Below are 21588 nucleotides of genomic sequence, written 5' to 3'. Positions count from 1 at the left end.
TAGGCCCCTCTGTTAGAGTGTCTTAGTGCGGGGCCTATATTACGGTTATAGTACTATACTTGTGAAACAGGCCCCGCGAACGGGCATTCAAATTAAGCCATTCAACACAGCAACGGGGCCTGTATCACGAATATATATAGTGAGCTGAAGTTAGCAACCTAGATATTGAGGTAGTATAATCGATTACAAGTGTTTCTCGAGCGGGGCCTATATCACGATTTTGCCTAGATGGCATATGTACCATAGACCTGTTTTGATAAGTTTATGAGGACAATCCTAATAATACATGTAACAGGTGGGGCATTGAAACAGCACATGCATGTTCTTAATGAAGTGCCATTACTTCTTGAACTTAAGGCTGTTTTACAGACACAACATTTGCTCCTGCGACAATTGTTCCCAGCTGTAGGCCTGTTTATTGCAATAGGGTTTTATGTTAGTTTAGGATAGGGTATATAGTGATATATCCAGAGTTGAAGTTGGTCATTCCATTGATATGTGGGATTTGCAACATTTGGAGCAATTGTCGGCAGAGAAATGTCATGGAACCGTTTTACAGTGTACTTGGTAATTAGGAATGATATCTGTTTGTTAATTTCAATTTCAAGTTAAATGAAGTAATAAACAATTCAATTTCTTGATCACATTGATGTAGCTCAATGTAGTATAACTGTACCAATAAAAGCCAAGTCCAGCCCAACACAGAAATCCAACAAGTATAACACTGACAATTTCATGAAATTTTGATGTAAAATTAGAAAATTATGACATTCAAAAATTTTGCTTAATTTCAGAAAACAGAACTTGCCCATCTTGGTCTGTATGCAATTAAATCAGGGACTGAATGATGTCAACCACTCAGTTCACTATTTATTTTGTAATTTATTATAAGTATGAAATATTTCAAGTTTCCCCTTATTGTCATGTGAAAGAAAGCTTTATTCCTCCCTGAACATGTGGAATTACCATTGTTTTAACATTTTATGGTCAAGATGGTCCTAAAATTTAAAATTGATTTATTGTATAGTTCAAACAATAAAAAAAACCTGAAAGAAATAATGAGTATTAGTGAGGGACATCAATTACTTTTCCATTTGCATGTATTAAAGTGTGCAAAAAACTATTTTGTGAATAATAAGTGAAATTTTAAGATGTCATAACTTCCTTTACTAATATTTTATATCAGGTTTGATGAAAATTTCAATGTTATGCTAGTTTGATTTTTCTCTATTTTCATTCATATCAACATTTTTTCTTGGGTGGACTCAACTCTTGCCCCAGCAAGCCCCCCTCAATTTTTCACTAAGAAAATAGAAGAGAAAAGGAAAGAAAAGGCAAAAGATAAGGACAATCGAAATATATTATTTTCTGAATATTTTGTCAAACTCTATCACAAACTGTAATAAAAATGTCAATATATTTGCTTTCTTGCTTTGCTTGCTAGAAACTTAATTTTTATTCATATCGAGCCCCCTCAATTTTTTTTATCATTATGCCACTGATCTGGTGGGTAATAAAGGGGTTTTCTTCACCATTAAAGCATGTGAAAAGAATGTAGTAAATATCAGAAACATACACTGTAAACAACATTTTGACATTTTTTTCTTCCTGTAATTTTAGTAGTATTATAGGCCATGGCTTAACTGTTCTTCAGAACTAGGGCTTTTAATTTCTAGCAATTTCATTCCTTTTATGATTTCCCTGAATAGCTCTCCCCCACCATGGCGTACTGCTCTGTCAGTGACTTCTATGCCGGCAAGACGTTGATGATCACCGGTGCCACTGGCTTCATTGGCAAGGTGCTGTTAGAGAAACTCCTTCGGTGCTGCCCAGACATCAAGAAGATTTTCCTTCTTATCAGAACAAAGAAGGACAAGGGACCGGCTGCTCGTATCAAAGAGATAACTTCTGGCATGGTAAGTTGATTACAGGGGAAGTTCACCCTGATAAAAAAAAATTTGTTGCAAAATACCGCAAAAATAATATAATGTACTGGTAAAGGTTTGAGAAAAATCCATATTTGAATTTCAAGACTTTGATTTGCGACATATTTATGAGAAGCTGCCCAATATGTGATGTAATATAGAATGCATAAATTCTATTTTTTAATGGTTTGTGATGACTAAAAATATTCTTCTTTCAGGAGCAGGTGTGAAATAATTTTGTATTTTGATATGCTGAAGCAGGTTTGAGAAAATGACATTTCATTGATATTCTAATTCACGATACATGGGGAAACTACTCTCATATGATGTCACAAATAAAAAGAATAAAATTATAATAACTTTTAAAAACTTTGATGGGTTTTACTCAAACTTTCACATTGGTACACAATAAACCCATTTTCATTTTATAACATATATTTCTAGTTCAGGATACATGGGCAGCTGCTCGCATATGACATTACAAATAAAAAAAATCAATATTCTAATAACTTATTATATCTTTGATGGATTTCCCTCAAACCTTTACCAATATTTTTATTATCTTTTTTTGCTATTTATACAATAAACTTTCTGTCAGGGTGAACTTCCCCTTTAAACAGAAAGAGTTGCAATCAATCGCAGCTCCAAAAATCAAACCTACATGTACAGTAACTTGGATTTTCAACCAATCAGAGGCTTGCATTAGTGACTACTGTGATCTGTTTGGTTGCAAGTCTAAACCGTTCTCTACCATCTTCATAAAACTCCTTAGAACTGATTTAAGATTCTACAAATTTTTAAAACAGAACAGTTGGTAATTGATGTAAAGTTCTGACTTCTGATGTTGCCTTAATATCCTATTTGAATTGTTTCTTGATACATGCAATGCTTATCACAAATTTCTGTGGTACGTTCATTTAACTGATAAATCAAACTAGTCTGCCACTTCTGTGTGAGATAAGGTTGATATTATTGTGCTGGCCTAGAGGCAGGGATAGCACTTGATTGGGGGCGGAAGCCTTAAGGACCTATTTTTTTTCTCTTTATCTTTTTTTCTTTACCATATTTCTCTATGAAAAAATAGGCTGTGGTTATTATAGAATTCCACTTCCCAGTATCCTATCATCTTTCTTCCGATATTTCTTTTTTCCATTGTTGATCATTTAAAAAGTCAATAGTTATGGGATGGTTCCCCCCTGCCCTGCCTTTCCTTATCTCTAGCTATGGTGGCCCACTCCCAGGAATATAGAATTGTGTCTGCTGTTCAAATCAAAACCTATGGAAATTCCATAAATTAAATAGTTTACAGGTTAATTTTCTTTAACTCCTCAGATGTTTGACAAAGTCAGGGAAGCGCAGCCAGACTTCCAGTCAAATCTTATCCCCATGATTGAGTCCGACCTCACCAAACCTGACCTACGGTGCTGCCCCTGGAATATAGAATTCTAGTCTGCTGTACAAATTAAACCTATGGAAATTGTAGAATTCAGTATGTTATAGATTAACATTTTCATTTACTCCACAGATGTTTGACAAAGTCAGGGAAGCACAGCCAGACTTCCAGTCAAAACTTATCCCCATCGAGTCCGACCTCATCGAACCTGACCTTGCCTTAAAAGAAGATGACATCCGAATTCTTCAGGAGGAGACAGAGCTTGTATTTCATGTTGCAGCTACTGTCAGATTTGATGAAAAAATGTTGTAAGTAGTACATACTGTACTTTACGAATCTTATTTTAAAATATTCATCTTACTTTTAATGTGTAAACAACACTTGCTTACTGCAATATCTTTTAATAATTTTTTTGATTTATTCATATTGATTTGTTTTATCTATCACTTTATTCATGATATCTATTCTTACTCGTGTGGTTATTGTAAGGATTGATATTCCTTGATTGTTTAAAAAGTGTTATTATTATCTTCCATTTGAATTTAGTTAATTTTGCCTGAATAGGCCAATTACTTGTAGGCCTATACTGCTGTGCGGCATCTGCTGTCTAGTGCCTTATTCATGAAGTACGAAAACATCTTGTGACGTGATCTCATTCACCCCAGAAACAGAGAAAAAGCCCCAATCCTTGCGCCAGTCAATTAGTCCAAAAATATTTTGGCAAAGCAGCTTCAGTGATTGTTCTATTATTAAGAATCAATGTTAGAATCGTGTGCATACCTTTATGTCAATCAGCTATGATCTTAGGAGTGGGTTGGGTGAATGAATAGACCTACATTTTGCCTTTTTCTTCTTAATTATAGGCATGTGCGACCTACATGCGTATGTGTGCTCGACATTCTACATATATGTTGTGGCATATTTGCTTTAATTGGAAAAAAACAAAGTAGATAGAAATTTCATTGAAGGATGCTTGAGATGAACCAATCAGTGTACCGGTAATCTTTTCTTTGTTTTTCAGACTTTCTCTCCGAATGAACGTGTTTGCCACCAGAAAGATCTTGCAAATGAGCAAAGGAATGAAGAAATTATTGGTAAGTGAATATTTGTCCAGTAATCTTTTAGGTTAAAGGTAAATGCCAGTTGTGGTAATGATATCAAAATGAGTTCGTACAGAATGCAATGAAATTACCACCAAAGTGTCTGTATAGATAAAAATAATGCTGAGAAATTAGCAAATAAGCACAGGATTCGGGTCAAGTGTCGGGCAGACATTCAAAGCAATAATAATAATACACAATTCAGTTCAGTTTATGTAAATGTACCATATCTAGATCCTCAATGATATACTGACAATTAAGAATGAATTTACAGACTTTCTCATGAAATCGGTGTTTACTGCAACTACTGGCATTTCTCTTTAAACAATTCAGACACAGGGCTTTCCTAGCATATAAATAACATTTTAGAAATATTGTTTTTTTTTAGCCTCTTAATGATGATAAGAATTAAGTGTGGATGTTAACATATTTGAGAATGAATAATTATTAGCAAATTTGATTAAAATGTGCCAAATTTGAATGAGAATAAATCAATATATATATTTTTTATATCGTGAATGCTTTGCCAATTTAGAGGTAAATGAATACATGTAGCTTTTATTTGAACAAATCAGGGATGTCACAATGAACAACTTTAAAGGTCAAGTCCACCTCAGAAAAATGTTGATTTGAATCAATAGAGAAAAATCAGACAAGCACAATGCTGAAAATTTCATCAAAATCGGATGTAAAATAAGAAAGTTATGACATTTCAAAGTTTCGCTTATTTTCAACAAAATAGTTATATGAACGAGCCAGTTACATCCAAATGAGAGAGTCGATGACGTCACTCACTCACTATTTCTTTTGTTTTTTATTGTTTGAATTATACAATATTTCAATTTTTACGAATTTGATGATTAGGACCTCATTGCCTGAAGCACAAAATGTTAAAATAATGGAATTCCACGTGTTCAGGGAGGAATGAAACTTCATTTCACATGACAATGGCGAGAAAATGAAAATATTTCATATTTCATATAATAAAATACAAAAGAAATAGTGAGTGAGTGATGTCATCAACTCTCTCATTTGGATGTAACTGGCTCGTTCATATAACTATTTTGTTGAAAATAAGCGAAACTTTAAAATGCCGTAACTTTCTTATTTTACATCCGATTTTGATGAAATTTTCAGTGTTATGCTTCTTGAATTTTTCTCTTTTTATTCAAGTCAAGTTTTTGTTGGGGTGGTCTTGTCTTTTAACTACATGTATGTAGGTTTCTGTAACTTGTAGTTTATTCTTTCTCATACATGTTATTTATTTATTTATTTATTGAAACATCTTTCAACAGGATAAAACATTAATCAGCTCACAGGCTGTTTCACACAATGGTCCTGCATAAAGAAAATATACACATATTAAAAGGAAAGATTACAAATACTTAGGAATACATGTAATTATATACAGCAAAACTAAAATACAAATAATGCTAAAAATGAAACATCAGAAAAAAGAACAAATAGCAAGATTTATCTCATACATGTAGTAAGATAAAGAAGTGAAGGAAAAGGAAAGAGGTTTTATAAATCGAATACCAACTTAAAACAGGAATGGGCCTCAATTTAAAGAATTTGTAACAGTATTAATACTCATAGGAAATCATAATAATTGATGATAAGTAGATGTGTATTATTGGGTACTCATGCTGATAATAGCAATACTATATATATATGGACCAAAATAGAACAGTTAAATAATTGTTATAGATTTAAGCGAAATTCCTTGTAATGATATTTGAAACTTTCAACAGAAATGGCATTCTGGATATCTTCCGGGAGTTTGTTCCAAGTTACTGTACAAGGATTTCAGAGATTTCCTCAGTCTATGACAAATACTCTTCATATTGGCAATACCCTTTGTTACCCCTTCTGTAATTAAATGGACTAAGTTGTTACTTAAGAAGTTGAGCAACTTAATTTATGAAAAAAATGCAATATAAAAACAGAAGAAAATTAAGTGACACGATTCTGGGTTATGAGTTTAAAAAGTTGTTAAAAATTTTATTTAAACCTACCCAACTGTAAGACAGATTGAATGTTTATCAAATTTTTTTTTTATCTATTTCTATGTATGAACTTGAAGAGAATAAATCTTGTAGTTTTTAATGATATTTTCATATAATGATACCTTTTTGCTTGCTACCTTGCAGGTCTTTCATCATGTTTCAACAGCATACAGCAACTGTGACCAATCCACAATAGAGGAGATTGTTTACCCCCTCCTGTTGACCCATACAAGATCTTAGATGCCGCAGAGTAAGTTGTCTACCCCTCTCTCCCATTGACTCATACAAGGTCTTGGACACTGCAGAGTAAGTTGTCTACCCCTCTCTCCCATTGACTCATACAAGGTCTTGGACACTGCAGAGTAAGTTGTCTACCCCTCTCTCCCATTGACTCATACAAGGTCTTGGACACTGCAGAGTAAGTTGTCTACCCCCCTCCCATTGACTCATACAAGGTCTTGGACACTGCAGAGTAAGTTGTCTACCCCTCTCTCCCATTGACTCATACAAGGTCTTGGACACTGCAGAGTAAGTTGTCTACCCCCCTCCCATTGACTCATACAAGGTCTTGGACACTGCAGAGTAAGTTGTCTACCCCTCTCTCCCATTGACTCATACAAGGTCTTGGACACTGCAGAGTAAGTTGTCTACCCCCCTCCCATTGACTCATACAAGGTCTTGGACACTGCAGAGTAAGTTGTCTACCCCCCTCCCATTGACTCATACAAGGTCTTGGACACTGCAGAGTAAGTTGTCTACCCCTCTCTCCCATTGACTCATACAAGGTCTTGGACACTGCAGAGTTAGTTGTCTTACCCCCCTCCCATTGACTCATACAAGGTCTTGGACACTGCAGAGTAAGTTGTCTACCCCCTCCCATTGACTCATACAAGGTCTTGGACACTGCAGAGTAAGTTGTCTACCCCCCTATTGACCCATATAAGATCTTGGACACTGTAGAGTAAGTTGTCTACCCCCACCCCCTGTTGACCAGAACAAGATCTTGAATGCTGCTAATTGAGTAAATCATCTACGCCCAGCAAAATTTTTGATGCTGCAAAAATTGAACCTCAAAATTTGTGTCACAATTCGCTATTTATGGGTGAACTGTAACATAGATTGTCCAAAGTTGAGAATACAACGTGGCCAGTTTCTTTCATAATTTAATCGAATGGCAATTAACTGATTCCAATCCAACCATTATCACCGTCATCCTCGCTCATCTCCATTCTGCTTTATAAATGTATGTATTACTTTAAAAAGTTTTATTCCGGGGTTGTCATTTTTTTTCAAGCAATCTGCTTATAATGACAATCCTTCTCCTGTAAACTGTAAATGTTAAAATTTTCTTTGTTGCTTGAAGATCATATTTGTTTAGAATGACTTTTCTATTTTGTATTTTTTGTCTTTATGAGTCATGCCTAAATCAATATCTGATATATCATGCTTCTTACATAATGAAAATTGTATTGTATACGAATGTTTTATACATATATATATATATATATATATATATATATATGAATGCAGAAGAAAAAATAAATCAAATCCGATGGACATTTGATATACCGGTAGTGTCTTTTCCTTTGGTTACAAAGCGCTGCATTCACACTACTCTATATGTGGGCCACTATAAATAATTCAACACCTCTGAATGATCAGCTTAGTCCAAGCAATCTATTGTCTTTTAAGGCCCCCATTCCACAGAACGGAGACCATTGAAAGACCACTGAAAGACCAAAAATTGGCAAGGTCTTACAGCATTCTCCAAGATCACTTAAATTTGTCATCTCTGTGGAATTGCTCAGAAAGACCATTTAAAGAACTATGAAAGACTGATGGATATTTCTTGTCTTACTGGTCTTAGAGTAGTCTTATAGAGATCTTTCAATGATTTTTCAGAGATCTTTTATGCAACAAGTGATCTTTCAGAATTCCTTTCGTGAACTTTGCCCGGTCTTTGAATGATCTTTCAATGATCTCTCATGAGTCTTACAGTGATCTCTGTAAAAAATCTTGAGAGACTGTTCAAAGATCATTGAAAGACTATTAAGATCTTTGAAAGTTCATTGAAAGACCGCTGAAAGACTGCTGAAAGACCACTGAAAGACCATTTTCCTGTAAGACCATTGTAAGACTGTTCTGAACTGTTTCATAAAGTTTTGGAGCCCATGAAGACCATGAATACCACTGAAAGATTGGTCAGGACTTGTGTAAGACCTCAAAGACCATTGTAGGTTCATTGAGAGACCTCTGAAAGATCAACCAGAATTCATGGTCTTTCAAAGGTCTTTCAGCGGTCTTGGTCTCTGTGGAATGGGAGTTTGATTGGATTTAATGGCTTTTTTGAAATGATCAACAATTGATTGACACTCTGTTTTATACTGGAATTAAGTAGAAAAGCTTCTCCTTGATGTTTCTGACAGAACAAATCACAATAAATTCTCTTCTTATGTCTTTTAGATGGATGTCAGAAGACATGATGGAGGCGTTAACCCCGATGCTGCTTGGCAAGAGACCAAACACATACACCTTTACCAAGGCTCTGGCGGAGTGTGTCATCAAAGAAGAGGGTAAGGGGTTGCCAATTTGCATCACAAGGCCGTCCATCGTTATAGGCTCATGGAAAGAACCATATCCTGTAAGTAACTGCGAGAGTCTTCTGCATTCAGTGTGAGTGATAAGCCCGTATTCTGAACTCAGGTTTAAATTGAACCCTGGTTTAAAGTTGTACATGTAGTTTTACAATTGGGGCACAAATCTCTATCAGTATATGTTCTATTCATTATCATTTTGACACTCAAATAATTTATAACTGTCTCAGAATAATAACTGAAATATTCTCTTCACAATTAAAGCAAAGCAAGAAAAAAATAGTAAATATAAGAGATATACAATATAAGCATAACTTTCTGTTTTTTTGCTCCCCATAATTTTAGCACATATTTAGACTGATCTATAAGGACTTCAGAACACAGGACTCTGTGTTTGTTTTTTAAGCATTGAGTGATGGTATTGTGGCAGAACTACTGATTTATGCAAAATTTATTCGAAAATTACCAAACTATATTGTGTCCTTCATTTTCTTTTTATATGGCAGAACACCAAGAGGTGAGCCAAACTCTTACACAGATGTTTAGAATTTTGTTGTGAAAATACATTTTCTCTGACAATATATGCAAAATCTTTCAGAAATTACCCCCAAAATGCAGCTTTTTCTTCTGCATTTTGTTGACACATTTTTTTTTCATGTTTGTATCCTGTGGTTGCAAAAGGCAGAGTAGAGCTCTTTTATTCATATGTACAATATTGGCCAGTTCCTAATGTTAGTAGTTATATCTGTGCAATTGGAACTTTCTCAAATTTACTATTTCAATGGCTGTTTGATTGGATCAGTGATGTGCTAATGTGTATTCATTTATGTGACTCTATTCTATGGTTTCATATTTTCTTTTGGTATGATTTGTTACTTTTATGTGCAGTGTGTTCAAGAAAAATATAGCGATTGATTTATGACATCTTACATGTATATACATCATCATAAATTTCAATTTTCTTCTGGACTCTCATCCACAAGGTCTGGGGTTCAAATCCACTGCAGCAGTCTTGTCATTGGGCAAGGTGTTTATCTACATTTGTCACTCTCCACCCAGGTGTAATAAATGGGTACCTGGTAGATTTTTTTTTAATGCTTGAGTGTCTGATCGGGGTAGCCATGCTAAAGCAATTTTATAATTATAGTAATGCAGCATTTATAAACATCTTATTAATCGTATCCAAATGTTTCATATTACTATTCATATTATATATCATTACATTAGCTTTTTTCCCTTTTTCAGGGATGGGTTGATTCGCTAATTGGTGGAACTGGACTGGTTGTTGCAGTAAGTAAAATTATTTTCAAAAAGTAGTATTCTTCCTTGCATGGGCTTTAAAAAGAATATGATATTGTCTTTGGTTGAAAGCATGTACATAAAGTCGGAATGTTGGTAGGAAAATGTAAATGAAACCATTTTTGTGATTATATTGTAGTTTTTTAATGTTCAAAAATAAATAAGTGATATTTGCCAGATTATCTGTTCCTTTTCTGGTTTGAGCTTATTTGTATTATTGTCTGTGCCGGAAGGCAGCTCAAGCTAAAACCAAGAGAGTAACAATACTTCTACAACTACGACGACAACTACTACTACCACTACTACATGTACTACTACTACTAATAATAATAATGAATATAATAATAACAACTGACTATGCCTTGGAATATGTTATTTTTAGATAGATGGTGCTATATAATGCCTAATTAATATTATTGGTATTATTATTTTATTTCAATCTGTTTTAAAAACTTTCTCAAAGATTTACGCAGGGGGGAAAGGAGGCGGATGGATATCCTTGACTTAAATTATTACGTCACACAGGCAATCATGAAACCTCAAAAGGAGCTAAACTGAACTGAATTTATTTTATTACCAGATGTCATAATACATTGATACAAGATAAGTAGTCATATATACTTCATTGGTAGAAGGACTCCAAAGAAGTAGCTAGAACTGCTAGTGGGACGTGAAGCCCCTATCCTAAAATATACATAATCGTTATTAATAGCATGAACGTGGTAGAATGTCATTTATGGTCATAGTATTATATCATATCAATGGTGTTCTTTGTGAATAATTATTCTGTAGTCGTTTTCAAAGTCAGTCAGATGCAAGGTAAATAGTCATATATAATTCATTGGTAGAAGGACTCCACAGAAATAGCAAGAACTGCTAGTGGGACGTGGAGCCCCTATCCTAAAATATATCATAATTAATAGCATGAACAAGGTAGAATGTCATTTAAGGTCATAGTATTATATCATATCAATGGTGTTCTTTGTGAATAATTATTCTGTAGTCGTTTTCAAAGTCAGTCAGATACAAGGTAAATAGTCATATATAATTCATTGGTAGAAGGACTCCACAGAAGTAGCTAGAACTGCTAGTGGGACGTGGAGCCCCTATCCTAAAATATACATAATCGTTATTAATAGCATGAACAAGGTAAAATGTCATTTAAGTTCAATGAACATAGTTTCATATTATATGAATGGTGTTCTTTGTGAATAATTATTCTTTAGTCGTTTTCAAAGTCAGCACTGCTGCTATATTGAATAACATATTCCAGGCAAGACTGCCAGAGGCACTCCACTTGTTATTTTTATTTCTATTATCATTATTATCTCCTGTTGTAGGTTGGTAAGGGTTTGGTAAGTACAGTGCTCTCTGACCCAGAGGCCCTCGTTGACGCCTCCCCCGTTGATTTTGTAGCGAACGCAATGATCGGTGCAACTTGGTATACAGGGGTCAATAAGTGAGTAGAACAATCCCCTCTTCCAAGAATGATAAAATTGATTTATAAAGTTATTTATTTTAGTCAATAGGCTGCAGTAATTGCCTTTTCAATTGTTTCCTCAGCAATTTGTTTGATGGATATATCCATAAAATGATAAGTGATTGCTTACGAGAAAAGTTTTTAGTGTCAAGGATTATAAGTCAGGAACCTTTGATTGAGTAGGCACTAGCAGGTTGTATCATTTTGGAAATGTGTACACAGGTGTCACAATGTTGGTCTAAAAAATTAAAGGAAAAGGATCTTAAAATGCAACAGTGCAAGCTATTAACATTATGAATTTACCATATAAAACGTCAAGGTGGCCAAATTGCCAGGACTGTTATGGTTAATCCAAACAATACTCTATCCAGTATATTTTATAAAGTACAATAAAGAAAAGATTGATAACCCAATCCATATGTTAATATCATACACTGACCTGTCACCTTCACAGTCTATAACTTGGTCACCAGTCCTATTAATCCAAACCATGCTTGTTAGTACAATAAGAAAAGATTGGTAACGTAATTCATATGTTTTTATTATACACAGACCTGCTACAATCTTAGTCTATAACTTAGTCACCAGTCCTGTTAATCCAAGCAAAGTGGGATCACATGTAGGTAAGTTGATCAGAAACCATTTGTATATATATATATATATATATATATATATATATATATATATATATAGGCCTATACATATTAAGAATATATGCCTACTCGGGATTTGAATTTCTAATTTATGCATAGAACAATTTTTAAAAATATATCTATTTTTCTAAATTTTCCTGTCAAACTTTTGTTCTACTTCATTTGATTTCTTTGATTGATTGTTATTTATTTATTTTATGAATATAAAAAAAATATGATTTTGTACTACTTTTTGTCTCACCTGCATAGCAGAGTGAGGCTATAGGCGCCGCTTTTCCGACGGCGGCGGCGTCAACATCAAATCTTAACCTAAGGTTAAGTTTTTGAAATGTCATCATAACTTAGAAAGTATATGGTCCTAGTTCATGAAACTTGGACATAAGGTTAATCAAGTATCACTGAACATCCTGCATGAGTTTCACGTTACATGACCAAGGTCAAAGGTCATTTAGGGTCAATGAACTTTGGCCAAATTGGGGGTATCTGTTGAATTACCATCATAACTTTGAAAGTATGTTGGTCTAGTTCATAAAACTTGGACATAAGAGTAATCAAGTACCACTGAACATCCTGTGCGCATTTTAGGTCACATGACCAAGGTCAATGGACTTTGACAATAAGGGGATATCTGTTGAATTACCATCATAACTTTGAAAGTTTATCGATCTGACTCATGAAACGTGGACATAATAGTAATCAAGTATCATTGAACATCCTGTGCAAGTCTCAGGTCACATGATTCAAGGTCAAAGGTCATGTAAGGTCAATGAACTTTGGCCATGTAGGGGGTATTTGTTGAATTACCATCATATCTCTGTAAGCGTATTGGTCTAGTTCATAAAACGTGGACATAAGAGTAACCAAGTATCACTGAACATCTTGTGCGAGTTAAAGTTAAATTTAGTTAAATTTATTGTTTAAACTATGATAATGACGTTATTTTGGGCTAACCTCGATTAGCGTCTTGCTATTATGTTAGCTCCAATTACCAAATGTTTTGTTTATATGTGATGTACAATTCCTTGTAATTGTACCTGATAATGATATATGGTAATAAATTCAATTCAATTCAATTCAATAGTAGTTTTCAAAGTCATCACTGCTGCTGTATTGAATTGCGTGATGCAGGTGAGACCCCCAGATGAATTCCACTTTTTTTTATAATTCTGTGAGAGAAAGCTGAATAACATTGTGTTATTAGCTCATAATTGTATTTGTATATGGAAGTGAAAATGTCTTTGAGGGGAAAATTATCTTTTGCTGCTTGATTTCATAGTTATTGCACTATGAATGCATTAAGCAGTGTATTATCATTCAAGTTTGCCTATAATATAAAAAACTTTTCGCTCAGATTGGAACATAGTTAGATTTGAGTAGCTGAGGACTATAAGGGGAATTTCACCCCTTACAAAAAGTTCAGTGAAAAATAGAAGAAAAAATACAGAAAAAATATCGCTTAAGGTTTGAGAAAAATCCATCAAAGATTTAAAAAGTTATTAGAATAGAAGCTTATTTCTTGATTTGTGATGTCATATGTGAGCAGCTTAATTCCTATAAATTGTAAACTTTTAAAAATCAGTGAAATGTTATTTTCTCAAAAAAATTGAAAAGGATTTTAATTGTACCTCCAGTATTATCAGACAAATTGTTTCACACCCACTCCTGAAAGAAAAGGGACTTTAAAAAATGGAATTCATCATTTTCATATGACATAACATATGGGCAGCTGCATGTTTATGATGTCACAAATCAAGAGCGTAAAATTCTAATTATTGTTTGTTGATTTTTACTCGAGCCTTCACCAACATAATTCTTGTTTTTTCTGGTATTTTCAACAAACTTTTCTTCAGAGAGAACTTCCCCTTAAAGGTGGTGCTATTCAAGAACGCTATTTGATACTGTCTTTGAATATCAAATCTTATTAATGTCTATTCTATTTTCTCTTAGGAATTATCGCCAATCTACTCAACATATTTCCCCTAGACAAGGCCTTTGGACGTCCAAGGTTTTATTTCACTAAATATGAGTAAGAATTGTTTGATCTGTTGAATAACTTAAAGACCCTGACCGGTGTAAAAATAAAATAAAGGTAATGATTCCTACAATACAAATATACCAAAAATATTACATATATCTCCTTCCATTAATGACAAATATTAAATAAAAATCAAAGAAACTGCTCCTCCAAATTACGCTTCGATTGAGCACCCCCACGTCGCCTGGAAATGATGACGTCACGTTGTGTCTGGAGGGTTGTGATTCCATAGGTTTGTGTACAAAATTATTGGGTATTCCATGATATGAATCCATTTTTTTTTCTTCGTTGATGAAAATGGCACTCAAAATTATTCACTGTTGAAATTGTTGTAAACCTACAACTATTCACTACCTTTTGGGGATTTCTTTGTTTGGCTCTTATTGGGCCTAAATTGCTATGTCAGGAAAAGTTGTTATTCATAATCTAAATGCAGATAGAATTGAAATCTGCATCAAATAAGCAGGAAATAAAATATGGCAAAAACTAGTTCAAAACTGTAGATTTCATAAATTCAAGCTTGTGGGAAAAAATATATGTGATATCCCTCTGTGATAGAAGTGAAGAAAATGAAATGCATTATATGAAAAGCAAAAAAAATTACCCAGTTTTTCTGTGTACAAACCTATGGAATCACGAAGCCTCTTACACAACGTGATGTCACGGTCTTGAGGCAGATGAAAAGCACAATAAAGTCTATTTTCTAAGCGGGGTTCGAAGCCAGATAATTTGAATATTCTTAAACAAAATATTCAGCTGGGAAGCGGTGAAAATGCATGAAGCATACATTGCTGTATTTAGTAGCTTATATGCTTTCAATTGGTATATAATTTGTCAATTTCATTTTCGGGTCTGGTCTGGATCTTTAAGAAATGGTATTGCTTAAAGGATAGATTTGTACTGTAGTAGTAACGGCAAATAATCCCTCCTGAAAGTTCTCTCTTATTACAATATTTGTTTGAAATTATGTGGTGGCAGCCACATAAGAAAGGCTTTTAAAGCTAATAAAATCCACTGTTCCCCAATTTTCGGGGACACCCCTTACACTCTATGTAAAATATCTATCATTGTCCATGCACTCATCCAGGTTAGAAAGTAATGTTTATTTTAGGGGCTATCTTTTTTTTTTCACATTGGTGCAATTGCGATATTTTGGCTGCTCTTTCTTTTTTCTGGGCTACTTTTTAGGTTCAACAAGTAGTTATGCAGTAAAAGCAAATATCATTCTGCGATAGTTGAAATATTGATTTTTTAAGTAATCTTGAATATCATTTGTGAAATAAATTGGGGCGACTCTAGAAAGTACATTGTATGTTGGGGGCATATTTGGCATTCTTGAGGGCAAAATCACCCTCGGCCCTCAAGCATTTCCTACATTATACCCATCATTTCATTGGTTTGTTTTATCGATGTGCAGGGATTTGAATGCATCAACCTGGTAAATCGGAAGATGCCAGTTTTTTTTATTTATTGTGCTTTAAATGGGACTTATGATTCAATGTTCTTCTTTTTTATGGGAACCTTGTAACTCTATGTCAAATTTCTATCAAGTCAACAATGATTATATATATTAACCTGCCATTTCCTTGTTTTGTTTTACTAATAGGATTGTATTTGAATGCATGAACATGATATATGGGAAGATACCAGCTGTTTTCATTGATAGTGCATTGAAGCTAACGGGACAGAAGCCTACGTAAGTACCTTAAGGACCTCTACAACCAAACTTCATGAGCTCATAGTTTTAAGTCCAGTTTAACAAAGGCCAAGGTCCAGCTCTGTACTATGATTATGGAAAGATGAAAATGTGAGAAAATTTTTTGTGCACTATTTGTTTCTTTTATTTTCCTGTGTTCTTTGTTCATGTTTTATTTGCGAAGTAATTTTTAAATTTCATTATTTATATAGTTATATTATTATACAGTGCGTATCAAAAAAAAGTTTACACTTTAGAAAAAGTCATGTTAAATTATACAATTGTAATATCCTGAAGATTTTTCCACATTTTAACATTGGTACAGATCCATTTAAGCAAATGACAATATAACTGTCTATAAATATTTCCGCTTGAGTGAGCACCACTTACTTTTGAAAAGTTAGTAAAAAATGATTTGCGCAGAACTTTCATGAAGAACACATGAATTTTAGCTAGTCAATGATATATCTTCAAAATTGATTTGAAGATATCTTTCACCTTTTTTAACTCGTTTCCTTGCCCAAAACACTTGGAAGAGCGCATGACGCCCCACCCACTCCACCACACACAGAGGCCACCGTGACGATATTTGCTTTACATGAAATGGCTTAGGCTGGATTTTCATTTTGTTAATCATTGTTAAGCTTGGGAAAAGTGTGGAGAAACAAGTATTAAATGAAAAATGAAATGTAAATCAAGGAGTTACCAGCTGGGTGGCAAAATTGATACAAAATGCTTGAATGTATCCGTTTTATTCAATTGACTAAAAGTGCAAGGGAAATGTGTGAGAAATGTTTCGCAGATTAAGTTTGATTTCGCCCTTTCCCCTTGACACAGCGTGAAAAAGAGCATTTCTGCGCAAACAGATTTCTGCAAGCTTTACAAAAATGGACAGTGCTCACTCAAGTGTACCATTCTGTCAAAACTTTTACTTTCATTAGATAGATGAGACCCAAACCCAAGATTATATGTGAAAAAATTCCCCACATGTTGTATATTTGTTAGTTCCCAGGGCTTTTTCAAAGTTTAATTTTTTTTTGATACGCACTGTATAGTTATGAATGACTTGAGTGACAAATGTGATCATCCAACCCAGAACCAACAATAAGTCAGCAGGTGGATGTTTCATAAAGCTGTTCGTAAGTTATGAGTGACTTTAAGAATGACTGGTGAACCTTTCGTGCGCCCTTAATAGTCACCAATGAACATTTAATGGTCAATATCATTTACTACAAGAAAGGATCATCAGTCGTTCTAAAAGTCTCTTTTAACTTGCACTCAGCTTTATGAAACGGCCCCCTGGAAAGGTTCTCTGTAAAAAGGCAAAAAAATAATTTGGTCTCCAAAAATATTAAAATTAGAAAATTATTTGAAAGAGTTATTTTGCGTCTTCATACCGTTAAAAATTTAAGTTCTACAGCAAAATGTATGCAAAGTTACAAGAGTGTTTGGCACCATATTTGAAATGATCATTTACATGTAATTGCCATTAGCCATTTATTTCTTTTTTCAGTCCTTCTATTTCAATACTGATGATAAGCTACACAGAAAAAACTGTAATGTTAACCAGTGTTTATAAAGGACCACACCAGTTATTTTACGCCGGTATTAAATTGACAGTGTTAGTCTAACACCCATAGGTGTAATTATAACACATTTGGTTGTTACATTTACACTCTTTGGTGTTATGTTCAGTCTCTAGGATGTAAGTATAACACCTCATGGTATGGTCTTCAATTAACACCAACTGGTGTCAGTTTTAACACCACAGTTTTTACAGTGCAGATTATAACAATAGACAGCAAGATGACCCGATTCATCTTTTTTAAAATGACAAATTATATTTGTATTTTTGCTGCAGGATGGTGAAGATAAACCAAAGAGTTGTAAGGATGGTGTATGCTCTGAAGTTCTTCCTCATGCACACTTGGTCCTTTGGCTACAAGAATGTAGAAGCTCTCTCAACTTCAATGAGCAAGGAAGACAGAGAGGTAGGCTAACCCATTCTTCTTCCCATTTTCATTCCCCTTCTTCTTCCTCTTTCTCTTCCGCTTCTTCCTCTTTGCTGCCTTCTTCCTCTTTCCCTTCCGCTTCTTCCTCTTTCCCTTCTTCCTCTTCCTTCCCTTCCTCTTTTTCTTCATCCCCTTCTTTCTCTTTTTCCTCCTCTTATTCCTCTTTTCCTTCTTCTTTCCTCCCCTTTTTCTTCTTCCTCTTTCTCTTCTTCCGCTTTCCCCTCTTCTCTTTCCCTTCCGTTCTTCTACCTCTTCCCTCTCTTCTTCTTTCCCTTCCTCTTCGACATGACTTAGAATCAAACCCATGTCCTTCGGATTGAAAGACGAGAGTCATAACTACCAGACCACTAGGCCCCTTATGTTCTTGAATACAGAATAAAGACAAGATTCTTTTCCATTTTCAGGTATTTTTCACCGACGTGAGACCGCTACATTGGCCATCATACTTCCATGACTACGTCCTTGGGGCAAGGAGATTCCTCATGAAGGAAGACCTGAAAAATCTCCCTGCTGCACGCAGGCATCTCAGAATGTAAGCTCTTAATGTCTCGATATATGAACCTCATCCAGGGTTGGAATTTCGGAAATAATTATGTTCTTATGGGCTGTCTGTTTTTTCCACTTTGGGCTTATTGCAGAATTTTGGAGGCTGTTATTCCATTTTAAGGACTTCTTTTTTGAGGCAACAAGAAAATATGCAGTAAAATAATGTATCATTATTCTGCCATAGTCTGAATATTCATATTCTAATAAATCTTGAATACTGTTTTTGGCAGATCTTGAGAAGATTCAAGAAAGAAAGGTCGCTCCAAAGCATGCATTTTGGGAGAAATTAAGGGGCACTTTTGGCAGTCAGAATATCCCCCAAATGTATTCTTAAATGTTTATTTACTTTTGAAAAGCAGATCCTGAGTTTTACAAAGATACATAGCTCGTCAAAATTGATCAATAATAATCCACTTAAGCGCAAGTACATGATTTAATTGAATTTGAGAGAGAGCTTCAAAGAATTTGGGGAAAATTGAGGTTTGAAATATTGGATTACTGAAGCATGGCATTCTTTAAAGAGGGGGTTAAATTTCCATAAGTCCGGATAAAAGAGATCAACTCTTTCAGTTAATTTTGTATTTACCTCACAACTATACAATGAGAGTATTGTGAAGAGAGAGTGATTCTCACAGATAAGGTAATCTTTTGAATATTTATATTTCGGGACCAAATTAGAACTACTATTTTCACTGATAGCAGAAAAAATTGGAGACTCTCAGCCCATATACAGAATACTCCCTGTGATCATGATATATTCAGATAGTTAAAACTCATCTTTTTCTGTTAGTAGTATATTAATAATAATAAGAAGAAGAAGAATAATGATAATAGGCATTTATGCATCTATCTAGAAATATTCTATTCCGAGGCGCGATATTATTATTATTACCCCGGCTTTAGCTCGAGCTGCCTTTCAGCACTCCTGCATTCAAGGAATTAATCGTGCCGGGTACCCAGTCACCTCACCTGGGTTGAGTGCAGCACAATGTGGATAAATGTCTTGCTGAAGGAATTTACGCCATGGCTGGGATTCGAACCCACGACCCTCTATTTCAAAGTCAGAAGACTAATCCACTGGGCCACAACGCTCCAAAAATCCATATTAATTTTTGTCATTAATGTATTCATTTTTTTCATTTGTTAGTCTGCCCACCTGTACGCTTTTCGAAGCAGTTCCACGACATTTGCTCCGGCGACAATTGCTCCGATGGAAAATCTGCACGTTAGGCCACACATGAGACCTAACCTCCAAAACTAAATCCTAAACCTTTTCTTTATATCATTTGAACCGAAAAACTCTATTACAATTCCAACTCTAACCCTATGCCCTGTGAAATATTCAGACTGGAGAAGATGTCACAGGAGCATATTTTGTGCCACCTTTCGAAGTATCTGTAGGGCCTATAAAGCGTCCTACAAATGTTATCATTATTATTATCATTATAGAATACATAGATAGATTGCAAATGTGATCCTTGCTGGTTGAGTCACTTGAAGCCATTATTACTTATCACTGATTTGAATCTATATCAATTATCGAATTTAATGTTTAATCCCCCCAATAACCATATTCTTCCTCAGGTTGCGCAACCTCCGATGGACCTTCAATACCGTCCTCGCTGTCATCATTTGGCGTATCCTCATGACCCGGTCAAAGGTTGCCCGGAACGTACGGGACTTCATTTTTAGGATTGTCTTCAGATTCCTTCAATGTTGTCGCATGCTTACCTCCTCCGTGGGTCGCCCTCCTTGATCAAGTTGTGCCACCACTTCTTGTGTCTTCTTGTGGTGGCAGTTCAATCATGATTTTGCAATTGGATTCATCAGATTTACCGGTAATGCTTTTAGAATTTCTTCTTGATAGTCCCATCTTGATTTTTTACACCTACACCTATCAGCAAATTGCCAGTTTGTCTACTGCCAACTCGTCCACTCACCACATGGTCTGCTTTGATTTAGTCTAATACCATTCCGTCCATCAACATTTTGTCTAAACAACCATGTGGTCCAATAACCATTTGGTCCGATCAACTCTTTGTCTAATCATGATTTTGTCTGTGCCCAGTTTGTCGCATTACCATTTGGTATAATATCCATTTCATTTTCATCTGTTTTGCACAGTGTGGTCCATGTGGTCCAATAACCATTTGGTCCGATCAACTCTTTGTCTAATCACGATTTTGTCTGTGCCCAGTTTGTCGCATTACCAGTTGGTATAATATCCATTTCATTTTCATCTGTTTTGCACAGTGTGGTCCATGTGGTCCAATAACCATTTGGTCCGATCAACTCTTTGTCTAATCACGATTTTGTCTGTGCCCAGTTTGTCGCATTACCATTTGGTATAATATCCATTTCATTTTCATCTGTTTTGCACAGTTAACACTTAGTCCAATTAAATGAAATGGTGAGTGGACGAATCGGCAATCAGACCATGTGTATAGTGGACGAACTGATGGTAGACCAAATGATAGTAGACGAGTTGCCATTTGGACGAATTGGAAATAGACTCATGTATCTTACAGATTGTCAACAATAATTCAATCATTCATTCAATAATTGATTAATACAAGTGTTCATTCCATCCTTCATTCATTCAGAATGATGATGACATGAATAGTGCTGAATGATATTAAAATTATACTGGTATTGAAATATTGGAATAGGATTCATGATTTTGGATAACATGTGATATCATTTCTTGTTCTGCTGTTAATGGTGCGATACAAAGTATAATGAATAGCTACACATTTATCATTGAACTACTGTACTGAAATATTAAGATTTTAGAAATATATATGTATTGTAATCTTTAATGATTAATATGATTTTTTTAAATTGTT

The 21588-nt window shown here is 34.7% G+C and overlaps 1 protein-coding gene across 1 annotated transcript in view; it reads left to right on the top strand.

Moving 5' to 3' along the window:
- LOC121422152 (fatty acyl-CoA reductase 1-like) overlaps positions 1 to 20836 on the top strand; it is a 21457-nt gene extending 621 nt beyond the window's left edge. Inside the window, exons 2-15 of the mRNA XM_041617050.1 lie at positions 1710 to 1916; positions 3451 to 3626; positions 4340 to 4412; positions 6572 to 6639; positions 7350 to 7388; positions 8891 to 9068; positions 10267 to 10311; positions 11661 to 11779; positions 12353 to 12423; positions 14401 to 14479; positions 16095 to 16184; positions 18046 to 18175; positions 18601 to 18728; positions 20327 to 20836. Coding sequence (XP_041472984.1) covers positions 1722 to 1916; positions 3451 to 3626; positions 4340 to 4412; positions 6572 to 6639; positions 7350 to 7388; positions 8891 to 9068; positions 10267 to 10311; positions 11661 to 11779; positions 12353 to 12423; positions 14401 to 14479; positions 16095 to 16184; positions 18046 to 18175; positions 18601 to 18728; positions 20327 to 20498 — 1563 coding nt within the window. The 5' untranslated portion in view covers positions 1710 to 1721 and the 3' untranslated portion in view covers positions 20499 to 20836. The remainder of the gene's footprint in view (positions 1 to 1709; positions 1917 to 3450; positions 3627 to 4339; positions 4413 to 6571; positions 6640 to 7349; positions 7389 to 8890; positions 9069 to 10266; positions 10312 to 11660; positions 11780 to 12352; positions 12424 to 14400; positions 14480 to 16094; positions 16185 to 18045; positions 18176 to 18600; positions 18729 to 20326) is intronic.
- The last annotated feature ends 752 nt before the right edge of the window (positions 20837 to 21588 follow it).

Source organism: Lytechinus variegatus, chromosome 9 (genome assembly GCF_018143015.1).
Source record: "Lytechinus variegatus isolate NC3 chromosome 9, Lvar_3.0, whole genome shotgun sequence".
Classification (NCBI taxonomy): Eukaryota; Metazoa; Echinodermata; class Echinoidea; order Temnopleuroida; family Toxopneustidae; genus Lytechinus; species Lytechinus variegatus.
Note: the sequence above shows the minus strand (reverse complement) of the source record. Positions and strands in the feature narration are given on the sequence as shown.